The sequence below is a fragment of the Toxotes jaculatrix genome, chromosome 5 (genome assembly GCF_017976425.1).
Source record: "Toxotes jaculatrix isolate fToxJac2 chromosome 5, fToxJac2.pri, whole genome shotgun sequence".
NCBI lineage: Eukaryota > Metazoa > Chordata > Actinopteri > Toxotidae > Toxotes > Toxotes jaculatrix.
In genome coordinates, this window is record NC_054398.1 from 9,030,025 (window position 1) to 9,049,157 (window position 19,133).

The window sequence follows — 19,133 nt, forward strand, 5'->3', positions numbered from 1 at the left end:
TTTTTATTAGTTTAATTCAGTATCAATGCATAAATAACACCTACTCATGTAACTTCAGAGGCATTTAGAAGAATATTCTAAAAGACACAATCTGAGATGACCAAGTGATAAGTGCTTCATTTTAATATCTTTGGTACAAAATCCTACATCAACACAACTTGCACAAACCCTTACACATAATTGCTTAAACCCTAACTCCCCTGAAGAGCAGGTTAAATACATGGAGGCTCAGCTATTTGCCAACATTTCCTACTTTACCTTATCGTCATCGGCTTTACCAACAAGAGCCAATTTCACAACAGTAACCTTACTTATCCTTCTCAATATCTTATGTTCCTTAATGTTAAATACAAACATGTTTAATTAACAGACCGATTAACAAATATGTCTTAAAAGACATATCTGAAAATTATCTTGGTGCTCTGTTGTGATGAAAGCACAATAAATACCATCTTTAAACTTAAGAGTGCAAACTGCACTGTAACAGATACTGAATACAGAGATCAGATGGAATGAAAACCAACTTTGTAAAAACACAGAATATTCATCTTAATGTGCCACAGCAGTTAAGTCAGTAATTACTGAAACAGAACGTTTCTACTAGCAAGATGAAAAAGAATAAAATATGCAACAAATTTTTTGTATCCCTTAGGCTGGACCTTTTTTTCCCTAGGAAGTTATTAAAAAACAAAGACAGTTGTTGGGGCAAATTTTCCAAATCTAATTGCTGAGAGAGCCTCTGAGAAAAAAAATATCACGGGGCATGCCTGTGCGTATCCTCTCAGAGCGTGTGAAACAGTTCTGGAAAATTCAAAATCCAAATTTAAAATTTTGTTTCAAGTGGACATCAGTTACATTCAAAAACAATCAGGTCTACTTATATTTGAACTGGTAATTAAGAGAGTCACTGTCCACTTCTATTTTTATAGGAGGATTGCTGGGATGTGTGCCTCACTTATTGCAAGCTGACCATGAAGTGGGAAAATGCCACCTTTCAGACATCAGAGCAGTAAAACACAAGCAGGTTCAACTGACTTTAAACAGGTGTGTTAAATTGTTGGACAGAAGTTGATGGTAATGCCATTTTCTTTCAGACAACACTGCTGAACAAGACAGAGCTGGAATGTAGCACCTCCTGATATGGGCACAACCAAAAACACGAATGGCACAAACATAAGACTGTAATAGCACTGTTGTCTTTCAGACAGTCTGCACACTGAGCAGACAATAAGCAGAAAGACATGAGCAGAGGTAAAGGTTACAGTGAGGTAAACTTAGACAATAAGCTGTAGCTTGTTGTTGCCTAAAACATCACAAGTAATATATTTTCATGCATCTATATTTGTGCCAACTGAGGCAGTGACTTTGAGTGCATCTATGAGTATCTGCCAAATGACTTTTCGTCTACTGAACAGTGATGGGACATGTGGCATATGAAAATACACTACAGGTACTTTAACTGTGCGCAGAGGCATGGTTCACAGGCTCATCCACGGTCCAGGTCTCTGTCGGAGTGTTGTCTCGCCCTGGTGAGGCAGCAGGCATCCATCCAACACGTCGGAACTGTCTTTCTCATCAGGCCCCTTAGAGTCATGAGACCCTTCCTCCCTGGTATCTGGAGCATCAACCCCCGAGGCATCGGAGATAACTGAGAACTTCTTTGATGATAGCTCTGCCGCTGTGTCATTTCCCTGGAAATCAGATGCTTCATTTGCAGATCCAATCACTTTAGGAGCGTCAAGTTCCCTCTGTGAGTTTTCCCTCTCCATGCGCCTCCGGGCCTCCTCTCTCCTCTGCTGGATGCGGGTGTTGTCTCCCATCATGACCCTGATTCTTACTTGGTCTGGAGGCCAGAGCCCACCCCATATGAACTGCAGGTAGCTGAACAGCACAATGACACTGAGGAAGGCAAAGTTGGTGGCCACGCCGATCACTGCAGATGTCAGGGGGAAGTTGTACAGAACATATCGTATACCAGTGAAGTAGGCATGGATACGGAGCTGAGATGAGTAGATCTGCACTCGTTTGGACTGGATCTCAATGACAGCACCGATAGTGGGTTGATAAGCATTTGTCTTGTAGCCTGAGAAGAGCTCAACTTCTATGAGCTGCTTCTGCTCAGCCATCCCAGTCAGAAGGAAAGGAGAGAACAGTAAAGTATTCAGGGTCTGAAGGAGGCTGGAGCGGTAATGCAGCATTGTAGATCGTCCCACTGATGAGACAGTCTCCCCACCCTTGGTATAAGCATACATCTTGACCATGAACATACCCAACTGTTCATTCACCGGAGACTCTGGCATCTCTAACTCCAAAGATATTCGATAAGGTTGGCCGTAAGCCATCACCTGGTCTCTCTCATTCTTCAAGAAAGAGATGTTGGCCCTGGGGAATGAACAAAGCCCTGGCTCTGAGGCATCACAATCAGAGGTGTAGTAAAAGTGCACAGGGGTGGAGAAGCTCACAGTGGGCATGTAGGAGTAGTAGAAGCTTCCATAGAGAAAGATGGACACCCAAAGCAGCAGACCCAGGACACAGAACAGGACGGCAGCCTGAAATAAAGTCCGCCGGGCTTTGAGGAGAGTCACAGATGCTACATCGTGCAGCCAGTGCAGAATGGATCCCATCCCAGCTCCCATCGTGTCTGATCCAGAACACACCGACCTTCTCCTGGTCCTGGTTTGGACACTTGCTCCTCCTTCAAGCTCTGCTGACTGCTGCCTCTGTGGAGGGTCCTTGTGTTCATGCATGAATGGGTGTTTCCCCTCCGAAACTGTTTGAATAAGCTTATCTTCACCCTCCCATGTCACGTCTGTCCAAAAACACACTCAAGAGTCCGAGAGTTAGCTTTAGTCCACAAGCTATGTGATTTAAGAAAATACATATATTGACTTCTAAAGGTGTAACGTCTATTTTCTTCTGACTTAATCGGAGGTTATCTAAGCTCGTTAGCAACTTAGCTGGCATTCAAATATAGCTGCTGCTACACACAAAACATGACCCTGTGATCCGGAAGTCGATACCTTCTTTTGTGGTAGATCGGAAACAGCAGGGTAAAGCTGCAACAACGACGTCAGCGAAGGGAGCAGGCCCTCAAACCAGGGATGGGGAAGAAAACTCGCCTTACGGGTGGAGGGGTTGGTCGGAGAACAATTCTACAGCTTTCACCTCCCGGGCTTCGCGGTGGGAATGCCGGAGAGAGGGAAGAAGCACCTTCGGGATCTGATGGTATTTTTTTTTTTTTTTTAAACATGTCATCTCAGTGGCTTGTTAGCTTCAAGCTAGTTGAAGGCTAAATGCTCGAGGTGTGCATAAAGGGCCCATTAGGTTAAAAAAAAGCAAAAACAATTTTCTCCACAGTATTTAGTTGCCGAATTAATTAATCTGGTGCCAATATACACTGCTACCAATAAATAACTGATTGGCTTTGGCTTGAGGTATGAATACGCTATTTTTCATTTAACTTTTCGACTAGAAGCTGTCGGCTAACTTGCTAAGCTAGCGGTTAACAAGCTAGGAGTTTTGAGGGCTTGCCAAAAGCAAGCTTATGACAAATGACTGAGCCAGTTGACCCCAATGTATTGACCCTACTTAACATATAAATACTTCTACATTTTGCTTATTATGGAGTGTGAGGACAGTACTCGGGTGAATATCGTTAGCTTCACGCCGTTAGCCAGACTGTGAATGGCTGTAGCGCTGCAGCCACTTGTCTTACTGCCGTTAACTGTTGAATCTCAACATTAACCCCCTGGCTGGTGTGATTTGCAGACGAGCAGGAGGGTGATGGACACAGATTCGTGAGAGAAAGACGGACAAATATGAAGGCTCCCGCAGTAAAAGCCACAGGTAAAGTAACAGTATGTGTGTATGTCTCTCAGGCAGTGAAAGTAAGACAAGATTGCGATCTCATTGATCGAAGTTGTTTTGTCTCCACCTGTAGAGGGGTTGTCCCTGCTTGGAGCCTATGAGGACAGTGATGAAGAAGATGCTGGAGACTCTCAGCGTTCAACTGCAAATTCTCTGCACAACCAGTCAGCTGACATCGACAGTACACTGGCCAATTTCATGGCTGTGAGTACATACTTAGCTACTTTTCTCAATCCCCTGCCGTAGTTACTGGATTCTGAAACAGTGGTTATGTAGATATTTTGTTTTCTGTTAATAAGAATACCGTCAACGTAAGTTGGTACCTATTTCGAATCAATTTTCTATAGGTTTCTAACTTGTGCTTAGTTTTTCATCAATAAATCACGTTATTTATGTGGAGAGTATTGCTTAGCAGAGGCTTGTTCATGCTTGGGACTGAAATCATGTTTTTGTCAAAAATAATAAATTCTGTAAACATTTTTTCCCACCACAGGAAATTGATGCAATCACCACTCAGCCAAGTTCAGATGATGCAACATCTCATCCTTCAGTCCCGACTACTGCTCCACCCAAACCCGAGGTTAACAGTCAGCATCCAGCTGCCAGTGATGGACAGACCCAACAAAGCACAGAGTTTGAGTACAATACTCAATACTCTCTAGCTGGAGGTAACTGTCTGCTTTGTATTAAAGATCAAATGTGCATGTCTGAATGTCTTCTTCTCTGCAATGGACTCCTTTTCACTTCCACGTGTTCTAATACAATAAGAAAGCAACTGTATAATAATTATAGTTGCCTTCATATCATAAGGAAGGATTATTTTGCCAGCTACCTTTTTAGTATTGCAGAACTTTGACATTTTGACATGTGTTTTAGGTCCACTTTCCTAATTGCAACACATTGATCAAATCATTCAGGATATAGCCTAAATTATGATGGCTTTCTTTGTTCTTCATTGGTGGGGAGAAAGAAATTGTGCATGAAATATTAGCCAACATATCCCATTGTTTGTCTTGTAGCATTTCATGTATATGCTTTTTTTGCAGTGGGTGTAGAGATGGGAGACTGGCAGGAGGTGTGGGATGAGAACTCTGGTTGCTACTACTACTGGAACACTGTGACTAACGAGGTGTCCTGGGAGCTGCCACACTATCTAGCTGATCAGGTGCAAAGCCTGGGGCAGTATGCCAACAGGTAGGAGTGACTGACAGAGAGACAGGGCTAAGTATTGCCACAACCTTGTGAATGGCTTCTTCATCTTTGAAGCCAGATAAAATGACTACTGACATTATCTGAAGTACACTTGTTTTCACTTGATTTGGATTTTGTCCCCAGTACAGAAATTCAGTTGTGATGATGTGTTTTGTTTGTTTCTTTGAAGCTCTAGTATTAATGGGAATGGCACAGTCCATGGAGGTTATTACACAGAGGAAACCGCTGCATCTGTTGCTGCCGTGACGTCAGTGAAAGAGACCAAGGGGAAGGCAAGTTTCATTCAAGTCCAACACAAATCAGCTTGATTCTGTGGTGTTCAAGGATTGTTATTTTGAGTTTAAATATATCACTCTCATGTTTTGTGTAAAAGGAGGTCATCGAGAGCGTCGTAGGACTCACAAGTGAAGAGGAGGAGCGCCGTGGAGTGGCTGCATCTCTGCTTGGTCCTCTGATCCCCTCTGAAGTGAAAGAAGCAGAAGAAAAATGGAGAAAAAGGCTGCTCAAAGGTTTGGATGAGACAGAGAACAGCCTGGATTCTGATGGGGAGGGTGTACGGCCTGCAGGATCCCCCTCTACCCCTTTGCGTGACTCAGACTCTGTCCCAGTCCCCACCGTCCAGAAAGATGTTGCTGCCAAGAAGCAATCAGGAGACAATTCGGATGCTGAGGAAGAGACGGAGGAGGACACAATGGAGCTGGAACTAGCTCTGGAGAGGAAAAAGGTAGGGATTTAGTGCTAGTTATTCAATGTGCAACTTTGAAATCTGGCAGGAGGAAGTTGTGTTTTAGTGCACAGTAGAGGCATTCCATCACTGGTGGCAAAGTCAGTATCATCTTGTTTTAACTTGACTCCACAATCCATCTCCTAGGCTGAGCTCCGGGCACTGGAGGAGGGTGATGCGAGCACAGGGGGTTCTAGTCCTTGCTCTGAGACAAGCCAAGAAGCCTCTCGTGGTCTTCTACTGAAGAAAAACAGGTGGAAGACTGTCTTCCCCTCTGCTGCCAGCCCAGACTCTAACAGCAGAGGCTCAGACCTACAGGACAACACAGAGACTGGTGAGTCCAAATGTTTACATATGAGCTAGTGGAAAAGTGGCATGCATGACAGGGATGGGCAAATTACTTAAAAAAAATCCTACCTTTTAGTATTTTTATTCAGAAATTCTTGCATACTTAAATTTCCATCTTGTGTCCTCTAGCACTTTCTAAAGTCCTAGAGAATATTGCAGAAGGAGACGACAAGGAAGCAGATAATTCTGAGGAGAAAACGGTTGCAAAACCTCTGGTGAAAGAAGAATCGGAAACTCCTGAGCTCAAAGTGGAAACGCCTGAGCTCAAGGTAACAACGTTAGTTACTAACCATAATAATTGTCACAGTCTCTTTTAAGGCATTTTTTAACGCTGAAATAATATATAGTTTCAGATTGGAGAATTGGCTAACACCTTAACCAGCAAGATGGAGTTCCTGGGGATAAACAAAAAGGCAATCTCGAACTTCCAGTTGCTTCTGCTGCAAACTGAGGTGAGAGGATAATTGTTCAGTTTCTAAATGATATTCCCAGTTGAAGCTACCCCAGTGCGACTTCTAAAATATTTAAGTCTTAAATTTATTTCGTGTCATTTTTCCACACAGCCATGCAGTAGTGCTTAATATTTAATATGCTCATAATAATCCATCATAGGATGTCATTCTGGAAACTTACTGTAATTATTCTTCTGTTATTCATCTGTCTTGTTGCTCTTCTGTCTTTGTTATCTCTTTATCCCTTTACTTTTACTTTCTGGGTTTTTATCTCACTCCTTTCTCCTGTCTCTCCCCTTTCTCTTTTTGTTTTTTCTTCTCTTCCAGACGCGGATCGCTGACTGGAGGGAGGGTGCTCTGAATGGGGTCTATCTTCGCCGCAGGCTGCAGGAAGCTGCCGAACACATAAAACATTACGAACTTAACGCCACCCCTAAAGGCTGGTCCTGCCACTGGGACAGGTACGCGCTCCTTACCTTTCACATCTCTAAACTCCCTCGTCCCCCAAAAATCTTACCGTGTGACTACACCCCCTTCACTGCTGAGGTTGCAGACTTTGTAACATGACTTGGGGAGAAGCTTAACCAGTTCAAGTGGATTCACATACTTACCAGAAACAGACTCTTCAGGTTTCTGAGATGCATTCCTGGCACTCTGCCTTGCACGCACTGATAAGCGAGCATCCACTCTGGGCCAGCCTGCTTCCTGTAGAATTATACCCGCCACAGACAGGACTTCCTGTCCCTATAACAGACTCTTAAGCCCTTTGATGTGAGGGCAGTTGTAGACTGATTATGGGTTCAATCAGTGGAAAATTTGGGAGGGGGGCTATGGTAGGAAGGTTGGTTGCGTGGGAGAGCTTTGCACTTTGCAGGACTACAACCCCCAGAATGCAATGCAGACAGAGTGATGCCCTGGAAGCGACGAGTGTCACGCATCAAATAAAAGGTGAAGATGGAGCAATGACGGGAATCCAGCAGGTCAGACCAACTCTATTTCATATGTCTTCCTGTTCTTTTTTTAATTTTCTTCTTTCTGATGTGAAACAAGTTGATTGTGTGCCTGTTATTTTCTGACCTATGGTTGATGATGATGATGATGATGCTTCCTCCCTGGCGTCTTCCTGTGTCTGGGTGGGAATGGTTGTCTAAAACGGAACAAATGTGACAACCATGGTGTAAGCTGCTGAATGCTACTTTAAGGACCTAGAGATGATTGGTTTTGTTTTATTTGTTTTTGAGAGCAAGGTGGGTTCCCTATCCACATTCATAACCACACTCTAATTGGGCCCTTCATGTGGATGGCTAAAGTTGCTGTCCATGCCAACACCCCCACCCCTTACTGTGGCCATTAGGTCCACTCCCTTGCCCCACTGTTCCAGGGTATCATGCCACTCAGCCAGTTGCTAGAACAGTCGTTGAGACTCTTGCCTTCTATCTCTGTTGTCCCACTCTTTAGAGAGCACAGGCGGTATTTCTATGTGAAGGACCGGACCGGTGCCTCCCAGTGGGATTTCCCAACAGAGGAGGACAAGGAGGAGGACCTGAAAGGCAGCCAAGGTACCCAGACACAGACTTCCATCCAAGGGGACACCAAAACGTCATCTGCATCTACTGGCGGGGTCACAGGTCAGTCCTTTACAAGTACTGCTGCTCCTTAGACTGCTGCTGCTCCTTTTATAAACTTAGAGATGAAGTTTTTATATAAAAAATTTCCTGTGTCTCTTATTGAACATGTGCATGGATAATATTCAGTGAACATTACTTTGCTTGTACTATAGGCATACTGATGTAACAATATACTATCTCTCAATAACTCCTCATATTGTTGCTTTTTCCTTTTTCAAAAAACCAGGATCTTCTACTTATGTTGCTGCTGCCCCACCAGCACCCCCTCAACCCAGTGCATTCTGGTCCCCATCCCAACCTCCTCTTCCCGACAGCCCACCTCCACCTTCCAACTACCCCCCGCCCCCGCCTCTGCCCCCAGGCTCACCTCCTCCACCACCTCCTCCTCCTGACAGTGATGGAGAGATCATGGAGGTGGAGATGGAGATGGATGATGATAATGACGGGGAGCCTCCGGCCCCTGGAACTGAGGAAGATGGCAGTGGGCGGCCTCCTTTACCCCCAGGCACTGCTAGCGTAAAGGTATTGGCATAATCAAGATTCTTCTTTGATTACTGTTCTCCTGTTAATACTGTATGTGTAAATTCAGAATAATAGTGCACAGCAGCGTTTAACTTGTTATTCTATTTAACTCTTATTTCTTGTCACTTACACAGATTACGGAATCATCGGGATCCTTGGGGAAGGGTCAGAAACGTAAAGCTAGTCAGCTAAATAAAGCCATTACTATTGGCAGCAGTCCCATTCTCTACACCCAGTCTGCTGCCAGCGCAGGTAAACGGATATCACTATACATCTGTAAGCATAGTGTATGCTTAGCACTTTTCTTTCTAGTTTGATTATCTGTGTAATCTCTATTATTACATATCCACTGAAACAAGACCAAAGGCCAATTTCACTGTCTGCCTTAAACACCGACCCTTTGCAGTGCAAGAAGCATTTGCACCTTGCAAATGCTTCCAATCATAAAAACAAGGAACATGAAAGAACTTGCCAGAAGTATGCATATACTGAGCAAAGTACAGCAGTATAGTACCTCACTAAGTGTAGAGTGGTAATTCAAACAAGCAGTTAAACAAATGAAATTAAACAATACCCTTAGCACTGTTCAAATATTTACCCCGTAAAAATAAGGTTTGTCTTTCTCTGCAGCTCCTCTTATGTCAGCAACTGCCTACTGGGGTGTGCCAGCTGTCACTGCCCCTTTGGTTCCTTGTGAACCTCCAGTCCCACCTGTCCCAGCCCTGCCTCCTCAACCACCACTGCCACCATCCCAGCCACCCTTTGAACCTGCTGGAGCCAAGGCTCTACCCATAGACAAGACCAAGAAAGCCAAAAAGGATAAGGTTAGTACTGGAGTTAACATTTTATAGAAGGTGTCAAAAGTTGTTGGTATTTTATAAAACAATTTATTTTGACACCAATAATACTCATTATTAAAGGTACAACGTGCAAGGTTCGGAAATCAAGCTAGCAGTTCTACACAATCAAGCTATTCTTGTAATACAGTGCTTAAATGTCACATACAAAAGAACCTGAAGTTACATATTTCCTTGTGACACTTGCTTTGTAGTCAAAAAAGAGCAAGACCAAAATGCCTTCTCTGGTGAAGAAGTGGCAGAGCATCCAGAAAGAGTTGGATGAGGAAGAGAAAAGCAGCTCCAGTGACGAGGACAGAGACCAGCTTAACAAGAAGAGTATCGAGGAATGGAAGCAACAGCAGCTCATGACGTATGTTTCTGTATAATTTGCTGTCGCCTTTTTTTTTAATGGTCTAAAGGATATGATAGGTAAATTGAGGTGTGCAACTACTTTAGATGTAGCTGTACTATTCATTGAGTTCATCTCCAGCTTGTTCTGTTTGTCCTTCTTAGAAACCCTAAACTAACTGCTGTACTGTTTTTATTTTCTTCAGAGGAAAAGCGTCAAAGAATGCCAACTTTGAGGCACTTCCTGAGGACTGGCGGGAAAGACTGAAGAAGCGGAAGATGAATAGCACGTAACATCTGGCCTGGGTCATATACTGCCCAGCCAACATTTTTTAAATCCACTCCTACCACTACCATAAGGTCACCCTTCCCCAATTTAAGTTTTGTTCAATGATCCGCAGATATTTTCTACCTTTTTTCTTGTTCATGATGGAGACATTTAAAGGCCCTGACATGGCAGGCCATTCACCAGAGGGGTTTGAATGTCCTTTCTTTTGTTTTTTTTATAGCCACAATTGTAATTGTGCCAAACGTCTTGAGTTCATTAGTGTATGAAATCTTCACCACCACAGAGATGAAACCACAGTTTGTTTCGAAGGGATTGCCTATTTTATTGAGCATTTTTACAATTGTGTACATAAAACGTATCATGGTTAAGCCATGTTTTTGGAATGGGAGGGAATGTCACTGAACTTGTACATTTTGTAAAAAGTTATTAAACGTTTTTTTTTTCCAATATTTGTTTTGACACGCTCTGTATTTTCAATATACCGTAAGAGAAAAATGTTTAATACTCAACCGCATTTTCACGCCAAATTGTTCTTATTTTGTGAAGCGTTTCTTGACTTGACCTGCCTTGGTAGTGCGGCATTTCCACGGCAACCGTGGTGTTGTTGATACAGCCTGTTGCTTAGTAACATCGCGCACGTCGAGAAGGACTTCCACTTGTTGTAGCCACCGAGTTTGCTTTTCGGCCTTGTGTTTTACTTATGTGGGATTTTTTTTATGTGAAGCAGTGCAATTAAAACGTAAGCGAGGTAAGTGGCTGTTGTACATTCGTTAAAAAACACAGTATCGTTGCACAGGTTGAAAACAGCGTGTTAGCAGAAGCTAATGATAGTGTTAGCAACAGGAAAAAGTCGAGGGTAGTTAAAAGCCATTATTTTGTAGAAGAGACGGAGCTGCCGCAAGAAGTGATTGACCCGAATGTGAACATCCTAAATTCATGTAAAAATACCACGAAGCCTGTGCTGAAGATAGACATTGTGCTGCTGTATGAGCTGCTGTGTTCGAGCTAACCAGTTAACTCCAGCTAGTTACAGTTATAACAGTTGTACAGTATGCTGCTCCCAAATACTGCCAAATTAGCGACAGAGTAAAAACATCCTGCATACCTGCATTTGCATACCGGCTCATATTCTGTGGTAAAAGACCTGATTTGGATTATCCTTCAAGAGCTCGCATTGGTTCATGATAATAATTCATCTTTGTATTATTCTGAAACAGGGATCAAGCCACTACACGTCTGATCTAGTCTGGTAATTAGGATACAATACTGATGTCTTTCATTTTTCCCATCAGGCAGAGAAAACATCAACTATGGCTGTCTCTGCTATCAGGAATTGGTGGAATACGTACCATTTGGACAAATCGGACACCTGTGACTCCAACACTGAGGAAGATGAGCAGGAATTAGCAGGGAGGAGACAGTGTAAGCTACTTTCACATAGACTACAGTTGGATAAGATATACATGGAGTGTTTACAGCCTAACTGTTGCTGAAATGGAATTGGAATTAATGAAAAAACAGTGGATAATAAAATGTGTTACCATGTTGAGAGGGAGATCTGGTCAACACTGAATGAATATGTGGGATCTCATCCCTAATCCTAGATCATTATATGTTAAACGAGCATTTTTGTGAATGAGGTAATTAACACAATCACGTGCAATTGAAAAGAGTTATTGAAAGTATGATTCATGTTCCCACTCAGTGTCCATAAACCTAAGTCAGACTCTGCGGACCAGGCAGCTGCTCATAGATTTTGATGGTGGGCGACCTATTTTGACCCTCAGGGCACCGCTGGACCTGGTTAACTTTCCATCAATCTCCCGTCCCCGCTGGCCGATAGAGTGTGAGGTCATCAGTGACATTATCCATCACATAGGTAATTTTGAATTTTATTTAAACCTTTTATGCCACCAGGTATGTTACTGATATGCACAAGGGCTGATCAGTGGTGTTTCTTAGCCCAAGCTTAGGCAATGAGTCACATTTGTGAGGAAATGTTTCTAGCAAAAAGAATAACCAATGTTAAGTGAAAAAGTAAAAAATAAAAGACAGTGATAAATTTAAAACTTGATATGCCCTTTTTTCTCTCAGTGTTAACATGGATTGACAGAGAGAGTGTGTGTTGTAGAGTGGGACCCCCCGGAGCCAGAGCCTTTTTATCAGCACACGGGACATGAGAGGACACCGATGCCAGTTGGAGAGGAGAGAGGGAAAGTGGTATACTGCACTGACCAAGGTAACTTTTTTCACTGAAAGGCTGTTTGAATTTAAAGGCATCTTACTCTGTAAATTTGTGTATTAATGAATACAAACCCAGCCTAACTCCTTTGGGCCTCAAGATGTAGATGTCATATTGATAAAACCATCCCCATGTGTATGTGCTGTATAACAATTTACAAGTCTTAAGTCTTACTGTGAATATTCATGGGGGTTGTCATGGGCCATTAGGCCGCTTAAGTGTTTTCCCTCAGCTGTTGTTATTCCAGATATTAACAACTGTAGTCACTTTCTAGATAAACATGATACATCCTGCTCTCTGGAAAACAATGCAAGTTTATTTTTATTGAAAGCTGTGTCTTCATTTCTTGTTCTCACTCCTTTAAGCCACTAAGCGTCCCTATTTTACCTGCTCTCGTGTTGGAGGGAGCAGGGGGCCCATTAAGAGTGCCACTTCTTCTGAAGGCAATCAGACAGAATTCACCCTTGAGTTTGAGTCACGCTTTGAGAGTGGGAACCTTCAGAAAGTTGTGCAAGTGTGAGTTTCTGCATCGTAACATACTGATCAGTTGTTGCAGCATTTCAACCATTACATTTTAATCTCTGTGACTCTAGCTTCAGTTACTGTCATTCTCTGTTTCAATTCATATTTCTTCCCTATGTTCAGCGGTGTCTATGAGTATGAGCTCACCCTGCGCACAGACATGTACACCACAAAGCACACGCAGTGGTTCTACTTCAGGGTCAGGAACATGAAGGCTGGTGTCACCTACCGCTTCACTATCATCAACCTGATGAAGAGCAGCAGCCTGTATTCTCTGGGTATGAAACCGCTCCTCTACTCTGAGAGGGCTGCAGAGGAAAAAGGTGTTGGATGGCAACGCATCGGCTCCAACATCAGATACTACCGTAACTTCAGTCAGGTAGACAAACTTTCTGACATGAGTTGGAAAAGTCAAAAATTTTGATTGGCTTTAGTCAGTGCACTGTAATTTACTAGTCAATTTCCCAGTGTTTTCCCCAGCAATTATGAGATCTGTAGTAAGTAAATGAAAACACAAACTTCTGTGCTCTTTCATGTTGCCAGAATTATAAAGGCACACCAGAACAGCATGACTTCACAAACTTGAAATTAAAATGGTAGAAGCAGGAACCTGTAAACCACTGTCTCTGTCTTTATTTAGAATCCCAAGGACAACAACAGTGACGTCATTGCCATGTACTCACTCACCTGGACTCTCCAGTTTCCTTACGACTCGGACACCTGCTACCTGGCTCACTGCTACCCCTACACCTATTCACACCTGCAGCGCTATCTTAGGCGTATTTCTTCCAACCCAGCAATTGCCTCATTCTGTAAATTACGGGTGCTGTGCCACAGCCTTGCTGGGAACGCCGTGTATGTTGTGACAATAACGTCCCAGGGCGTTGGCAGGGTGGAGGGCAAGACCAAGAAGGCTGTGGTGGTGACGGCCCGAGTGCACCCTGGAGAAACCAATGGGTCCTGGATGATGGAGGGGTTGCTGGACTTCCTGCTTGGGGACTCAGAAGATGCTCAACTACTCAGGGACACTTTTGTCTTTAAGGCAAGGGACCTCAAGCTCATAGTCTCAAATCTGTAGTATTATAATGATCACTACTTCAGTACACTCCAATTGGTTATTTGTCTGAACAGTAATTTATGAAGTTGCTGGTGAAAGACCAAAATGATGAGGTTGTGTTGCAATTTACCGTTGTAATGCTACATATTACTATCAAACACAATTTGCTGCAGGTGGTGCCAATGCTGAACCCTGATGGTGTGGTGGTGGGAAATTACCGGTGTTCTCTGGCAGGCAGGGATCTCAACAGAAATTACAAGACAATGCTCAGGGACTTCTTTCCATGTGTGTGGCACACCAGAAACATGGTGGAAAGGTAAAGACACATGCAGGGACAAACACAAAGTCACTATTTGAGAGTAGTTTTATGTCAGGTAACTTGTATTTTAGTGTTTTCAGTAGCCTTTTTTTTCTATTCTTTTTTTTTTCTACATTCATGACATGCATGTCTTATTGTGATGAACACAGACTGCATTGTTTTTCTCCCAGACTATACTTTCTGGCTGAGAGCTGTCCAAAGGCACATGTTCTTAATATCAGATCCAATGTTCTTTTTGAATATTTCTGTTTTATATTTTAAAACAAAAGGCTAATTTGAAATGGTTGATTTGAAATGAGATACCAATTTCAGTAAATTATTAGGAGGCCTTCACTTGGTACCAAGTCATTTGACTTTGTAACTTCCTGACATCAGCCTTTATTACTTAGCTGTCGTTAGAAACAGAAAGGAAAGATGAAAAACTGCTGTTTGAACTGGAACTTTGCATACAAAGTTCTCTTGGTGAACTGTGTCTTGCAAAACTAAACTTACAAATTAGCTTCCCAAGCACACGCTGTATTTGCATGCTCTATATTTCTCTCTTATATATTTTTTTTATCTATTTGAAAAGTTGACAAACCACAAATCTATTCTGAACAAAACGCTTTTCCCTGTTATGCTATGTTGTCCCCAGGCTGGTGGCCGAGACGGATGTTGTTCTTTACTGTGACTTTCATGGCCACAGCCGCAAAAACAATGTCTTCATGTACGGTTGTAACAGCCGAGGCGATGCCTCTCTCAAGCTTCATGAGAGAGTCTTTCCGCTAATGATGAGCAAGAACGCCAGCAACAAGGTAAAGTCACTGTTTTTGGGAAAAACTCTTTTAAACCTATATTTTGACTGAGTAACAAATGGTCAGTGAACATTTTTGTTAAATATATTTATTCATTTTGGAATTTTATGGGCCTGTTTCATTTAGATTACAAATTTAGTGTTCTGGACACCATGTTTTTTTAACAGTCACCAATCTGTTACACACAACACTACTATTTCCAATATGTGGAAAACTTCATGCACACATACACTTCAGAAGCAGTGTTCATTTGTGCATACTTCCCATTCAGCTACAACACCCAAACTATGCTGTCTTCCTCAGTTCTCCTTCAAGAGTTGCAAATTCAGGGTACAGAAGAGCAAAGAGGGAACAGGACGAATCGCCATGTGGAGACTTGGCATCAGAAACAGCTACACTATGGAGGCCACCTTTGGAGGATCCACTCTAGGTGAGATTAGATTTTCTGAATGTGTGTGTTGATGTATGTAAGCTTGCAGTTCTCTTGAATGAGGATCTGTCATCTGTTTAACTGATAGGTGACAGGAGGGGAACACATTTTACTACTCGAGACCTGAAGTCCTTGGGCTTTTATTTTTGTGACACCCTGTTGGACTACTGTGACCCTGATCAAACAAAGGTGAGAGATAAAGCATATGTATGTCAGTTTGTGTTACTGATGTGCGGAAATGTAGATTCCCTCCATAGCTGGAGCACCAAAATATATTTGGATGCTGGATTTTAAAGCTTGAATGTTGTGACTCTGGTATTTAAAAGTGAGCATTGTGTGCGTGCAGCAGTTTTTTATTTTTCCTCTGTGCTGTTAATTTCAGACCACTTACTGTCTGGCAGAGTTGGCTGTGCTGTTGAGAAAGGAGATCAGGGAAAGGCTGGGCAAAGATTTTGGCACTGACTGTAACATCTCTGTATCTGACCTAGAAACCAGGTGAGAAAATGTAATAATAAATAAAATGTGCTCTCATTCAGCTTGAATATGAACATTTTTTGTTTGCTTTCCCAGCACCAGTGGTTCAAATAGTTCAGATTCAGACGGACTCCCAGTGCATTTACTGAACCAACCACAAAGTCTCCATCCAGAGGTATACTGGCACAAAGAACACTGTATGTACACATTAGAGCTTTGTATTCTTTGAAAGGTTAACATCACATCTGGATCCAGTGATCCCTGGGCTCCTTTGTGAAAATCAATTTTGAATCATGTCTTCCATTATATCAGTCTAGCACATACTCTTGGCTCTCCCCCACAGCAAACTCCAGTGAAGAAGAAAAAGAAACGCTTGAGGAGTCATAAAGAGAGGAACAGGCTGCGAACAGAGAGAGTGAAGAACAACAAACAGCCAAAGGTTCTGCAAAGCAGCATCAAAAATATTGTAAGAGACTAAATGGTCCATTAAGGAATGCACACTCTTGTCTGATTAACTGCGCTGATTAATGGCTGATTAATGAACGGTCTTTGCAGGAGTCCAACCTGCCACATGAGACCCCAGTCAAAGAGACCATCCCAGAGAGGCCTGCTGGAAGGCACAGGAAAAAGTGGCAGGTAAGATACAGAGAGAGCGTGAACACGTTCCAGCCAGCCAAAGAAGTGAGATAATTTCCTGAGTTTCCGTCAATATTTCTTCCTCTGTGAAGGTAAATGGCCTGATAAAGAAAGCTGTGATCCCTCCTCCCACTACTCACCCAGGGGAGGTCGGTCAGGTGACTCTGTGGCAGGGTTGTGAGCCTGTCAAGGTAAAGATGATCTAGATTGAAATCCCTCATAAAATCACCTTTTCCTCACCAGCCTGTTTGGTCACCACTATTTACACAATAGTGGTCATCTATAAACATGTGTTCATGTACCTAGCTCAATTTATGTTTAACTGATCGTCTTTGGCTTTTGGGATATTTTCCATGGGATGTTTTCTGTTCCCTAGGATGACTGTCTGGAAAACATGAGGGCTTCATACCTGCATCGCAGGGCAAAAGCATGTCCACATATCAGCACATACACATCTGTGTCACCTCACACAGGTAACGTTGTCCTCATGTCCTCACTGTGTAATTCTAGCATATTTTGGAGGTTATTGTTAACCATGTTGCTTTTGACTTCTAAATATGAAGGAGATTTATGAGGGACTAATGAAATATTTCATTGTCCAATATGTAGTCTCCTGCAGGGAAAGCCATGATTTTTTCAACCATCTTTGTGTTAGAAAAGGTTGTATGAAGCACTGAACAGTGTGTCTGGCTTGCTTTCACAGATGGCCCAGGGATGGATACAAGACAGTGGCGATGCTCCTCTCAGCTGCTGCACCTGAGCGCTCTCATTCCACCTTCACCAAATTTCATATATCCCAGCCAGCACCAGCATCACTACCCCCAACAATCCTTTGTCTCTTACAGAGTCCACAGAGGTTTGTCTGCATGTACAGTACAGCTCCAGATGGAACTGAATTACAGTTTCACCATCTCTCAGTCGTTTCAAGCCTTCAAATTGTAGCTCTTCTGGAGTAAAACTCATCTCTCTTTTTCAGGGATACCATCTTCCCTCACAACGCCCCACAGGTAAACATTACAGTATAATAATATTCCTATTAAATAGACAGTAGACAGCTACACGCTGAGGTATGGTCAGATTGACTTCATGTTCTGTCTGTGACAGGTCTCCCTCATCCATGTGTGTCAAGATGGTTTCGGACATTATTCCAACAAAGCGCCTGCTGTCAAGTCTCACCAGTGACAAGTTCAATGGCCGGTGTATTTACAGAGACAGAAAGTCTGTACAGGTCTCAGAACGTTACTTTGTGCCTGAGGATCCCTCCACCACACATGCAGTTGTAACCAGGACTAAATGGCAGAATGAGGAACAGGAAGACAATGCCTCCGAAGGTTGTTCCTTCATATACACAGATATTATATAGTTTATACTGAAGTTTGGGTTTTCTGAGGATACAGTTACATGAAAATGCATTTTTTTTCGTTTCTTTCTTTAAATTGAACCTTTTCCTCTTCTCTACCTGACCTTGTCATTCATTCAGTTGGTTTGTCACTGTTGAGATGTATACCACTTGGAGAGCAGAACCAGAGAGACCTCACCCCTGACATCCCTCTGAGAGAAACTGAATCACACAGCAATTTATTAGTGCCTGTACTAAGGCCCACAGACCCAAGAGCAAAAAGGTAAATTAACTTTTAATCCCCTTGGACAGCCTCTTTGTCTGTCATTCTCTCTCTCTTTTAAATGCTCAGGTTGTCATTTCAAAGTTTTTCAACCATCTTTTGGTTAAGTCCTGATGTTAAACATTTATGATAAGAAAACAGTCTTTGTGCAGTGATGATATGCATTAAGAATTTTATCTCATTTTTATGGTGTTCTGTGCTCCCTTTTTTCCTCAGACTATCCAAAGAGACTTTGGAGGACAAAAGGCACGTGGGTGTTTTACCCCCTGTGTCAAAGCCTTCAAGCTTCATGAAAATGAAACTTCCGCAACAACAGAGTGACACCCTCAGTAGGCTTCAGGCAACGGGCATCAGGCACTATCACTCTGGAAGAGAAAGCCAAATAAGTATGGATCCGTAAGTGACAGTGGTCACAAGAACATCTCTTTGCTCCAATTTAGGGCTCAGTAATTAAAATTCAGAAACTACAGAGTGATTTTTATTCTCTCTGCTCTCTGGCCAGTGATGTGAACCTCCACTCATCAGAGAATATGATTTTTGCTACCTCATTTATACAGATCTCATGACAGAAGGAGAGAAGTGAAACAAGTAAGTAGTAAAAAGTAATATTTTCTATCCATAGGCAATATTTTACTGGGATTAAATTTTGATAAAATTGATATAAACTCTGTAAAACCTGCATAATGTTAATTAAATGCTAATATGTTTTCTGCTTAGTGTTGATATTGGTACAAACAAGATTAGGTAACAAACCTTTGTGCTTGGAATACACCAACACAAAGTATATGATGCCTAGTAAATGGTACAC

The 19,133-nt window shown here is 42.5% G+C and overlaps 3 protein-coding genes across 3 annotated transcripts; 2 read left to right on the plus strand and 1 right to left on the minus strand.

The window, feature by feature from the left end:
• Window positions 1–3,020, minus strand: LOC121181816 (seipin-like). Its single transcript, XM_041037971.1, has one exon. The coding sequence runs from the start codon at window positions 2,745–2,747 to the stop codon at window positions 1,479–1,481; it is 1,269 nt and encodes a 422-aa protein (XP_040893905.1). The 5' UTR covers window positions 2,748–3,020; the 3' UTR covers window positions 1–1,478.
• Window positions 3,021–3,042: 22 nt separating this feature from the next.
• Window positions 3,043–10,678, plus strand: fnbp4 (formin binding protein 4). Its single transcript, XM_041037970.1, has 17 exons — window positions 3,043–3,225; window positions 3,769–3,846; window positions 3,941–4,071; window positions 4,361–4,535; window positions 4,914–5,061; window positions 5,249–5,351; window positions 5,453–5,803; window positions 5,951–6,137; window positions 6,281–6,420; window positions 6,499–6,603; window positions 6,931–7,064; window positions 8,062–8,231; window positions 8,458–8,753; window positions 8,888–9,005; window positions 9,384–9,577; window positions 9,805–9,962; window positions 10,147–10,678. Exons 1-17 carry the CDS (start codon window positions 3,102–3,104, stop codon window positions 10,232–10,234), a joined length of 2,700 nt encoding a protein of 899 aa, XP_040893904.1. The 5' UTR covers window positions 3,043–3,101; the 3' UTR covers window positions 10,235–10,678.
• An 861-nt stretch (window positions 10,679–11,539) lies between these two features.
• Window positions 11,540–19,027, plus strand: agbl2 (AGBL carboxypeptidase 2). Its single transcript, XM_041038172.1, has 22 exons — window positions 11,540–11,649; window positions 11,786–11,790; window positions 11,935–12,108; window positions 12,361–12,468; window positions 12,837–12,987; window positions 13,117–13,372; window positions 13,634–14,035; window positions 14,224–14,366; window positions 15,004–15,163; window positions 15,467–15,593; window positions 15,682–15,782; window positions 15,976–16,088; window positions 16,164–16,242; window positions 16,411–16,533; window positions 16,623–16,703; window positions 16,796–16,894; window positions 17,080–17,176; window positions 17,407–17,559; window positions 17,680–17,710; window positions 17,808–18,034; window positions 18,184–18,325; window positions 18,542–19,027. The coding sequence occupies exons 1-22, from the start codon at window positions 11,540–11,542 to the stop codon at window positions 18,723–18,725; spliced, it is 3,066 nt and encodes a 1,021-aa protein (XP_040894106.1). The 3' UTR covers window positions 18,726–19,027.
• Window positions 19,028–19,133: the final 106 nt, after the last annotated feature.

Excerpts from the sequence above, each read along its gene's own strand:
- fnbp4 (XM_041037970.1), top strand. The coding sequence starts at position 3,102 with ATGGGGAAGAAAACTCGCCTTACGGGTGGAGGGGTTGGTCGGAGAACA. Across the intron at positions 5,352-5,452 it reads TGAAAGAGACCAAGGGGAAG|GAGGTCATCGAGAGCGTCGT; the intron begins GCAAGTTTCATT and ends TTTGTGTAAAAG. Across the intron at positions 5,804-5,950 it reads TAGCTCTGGAGAGGAAAAAG|GCTGAGCTCCGGGCACTGGA; the intron begins GTAGGGATTTAG and ends TCCATCTCCTAG.
- LOC121181816 (XM_041037971.1), bottom strand. The coding sequence starts at position 2,747 with ATGCATGAACACAAGGACCCTCCACAGAGGCAGCAGTCAGCAGAGCTT.
- agbl2 (XM_041038172.1), top strand. The coding sequence starts at position 11,540 with ATGGCTGTCTCTGCTATCAGGAATTGGTGGAATACGTACCATTTGGAC. Across the intron at positions 12,109-12,360 it reads TGACATTATCCATCACATAG|AGTGGGACCCCCCGGAGCCA; the intron begins GTAATTTTGAAT and ends TGTGTGTTGTAG. Across the intron at positions 16,089-16,163 it reads GTATCTGACCTAGAAACCAG|CACCAGTGGTTCAAATAGTT; the intron begins GTGAGAAAATGT and ends TTGCTTTCCCAG.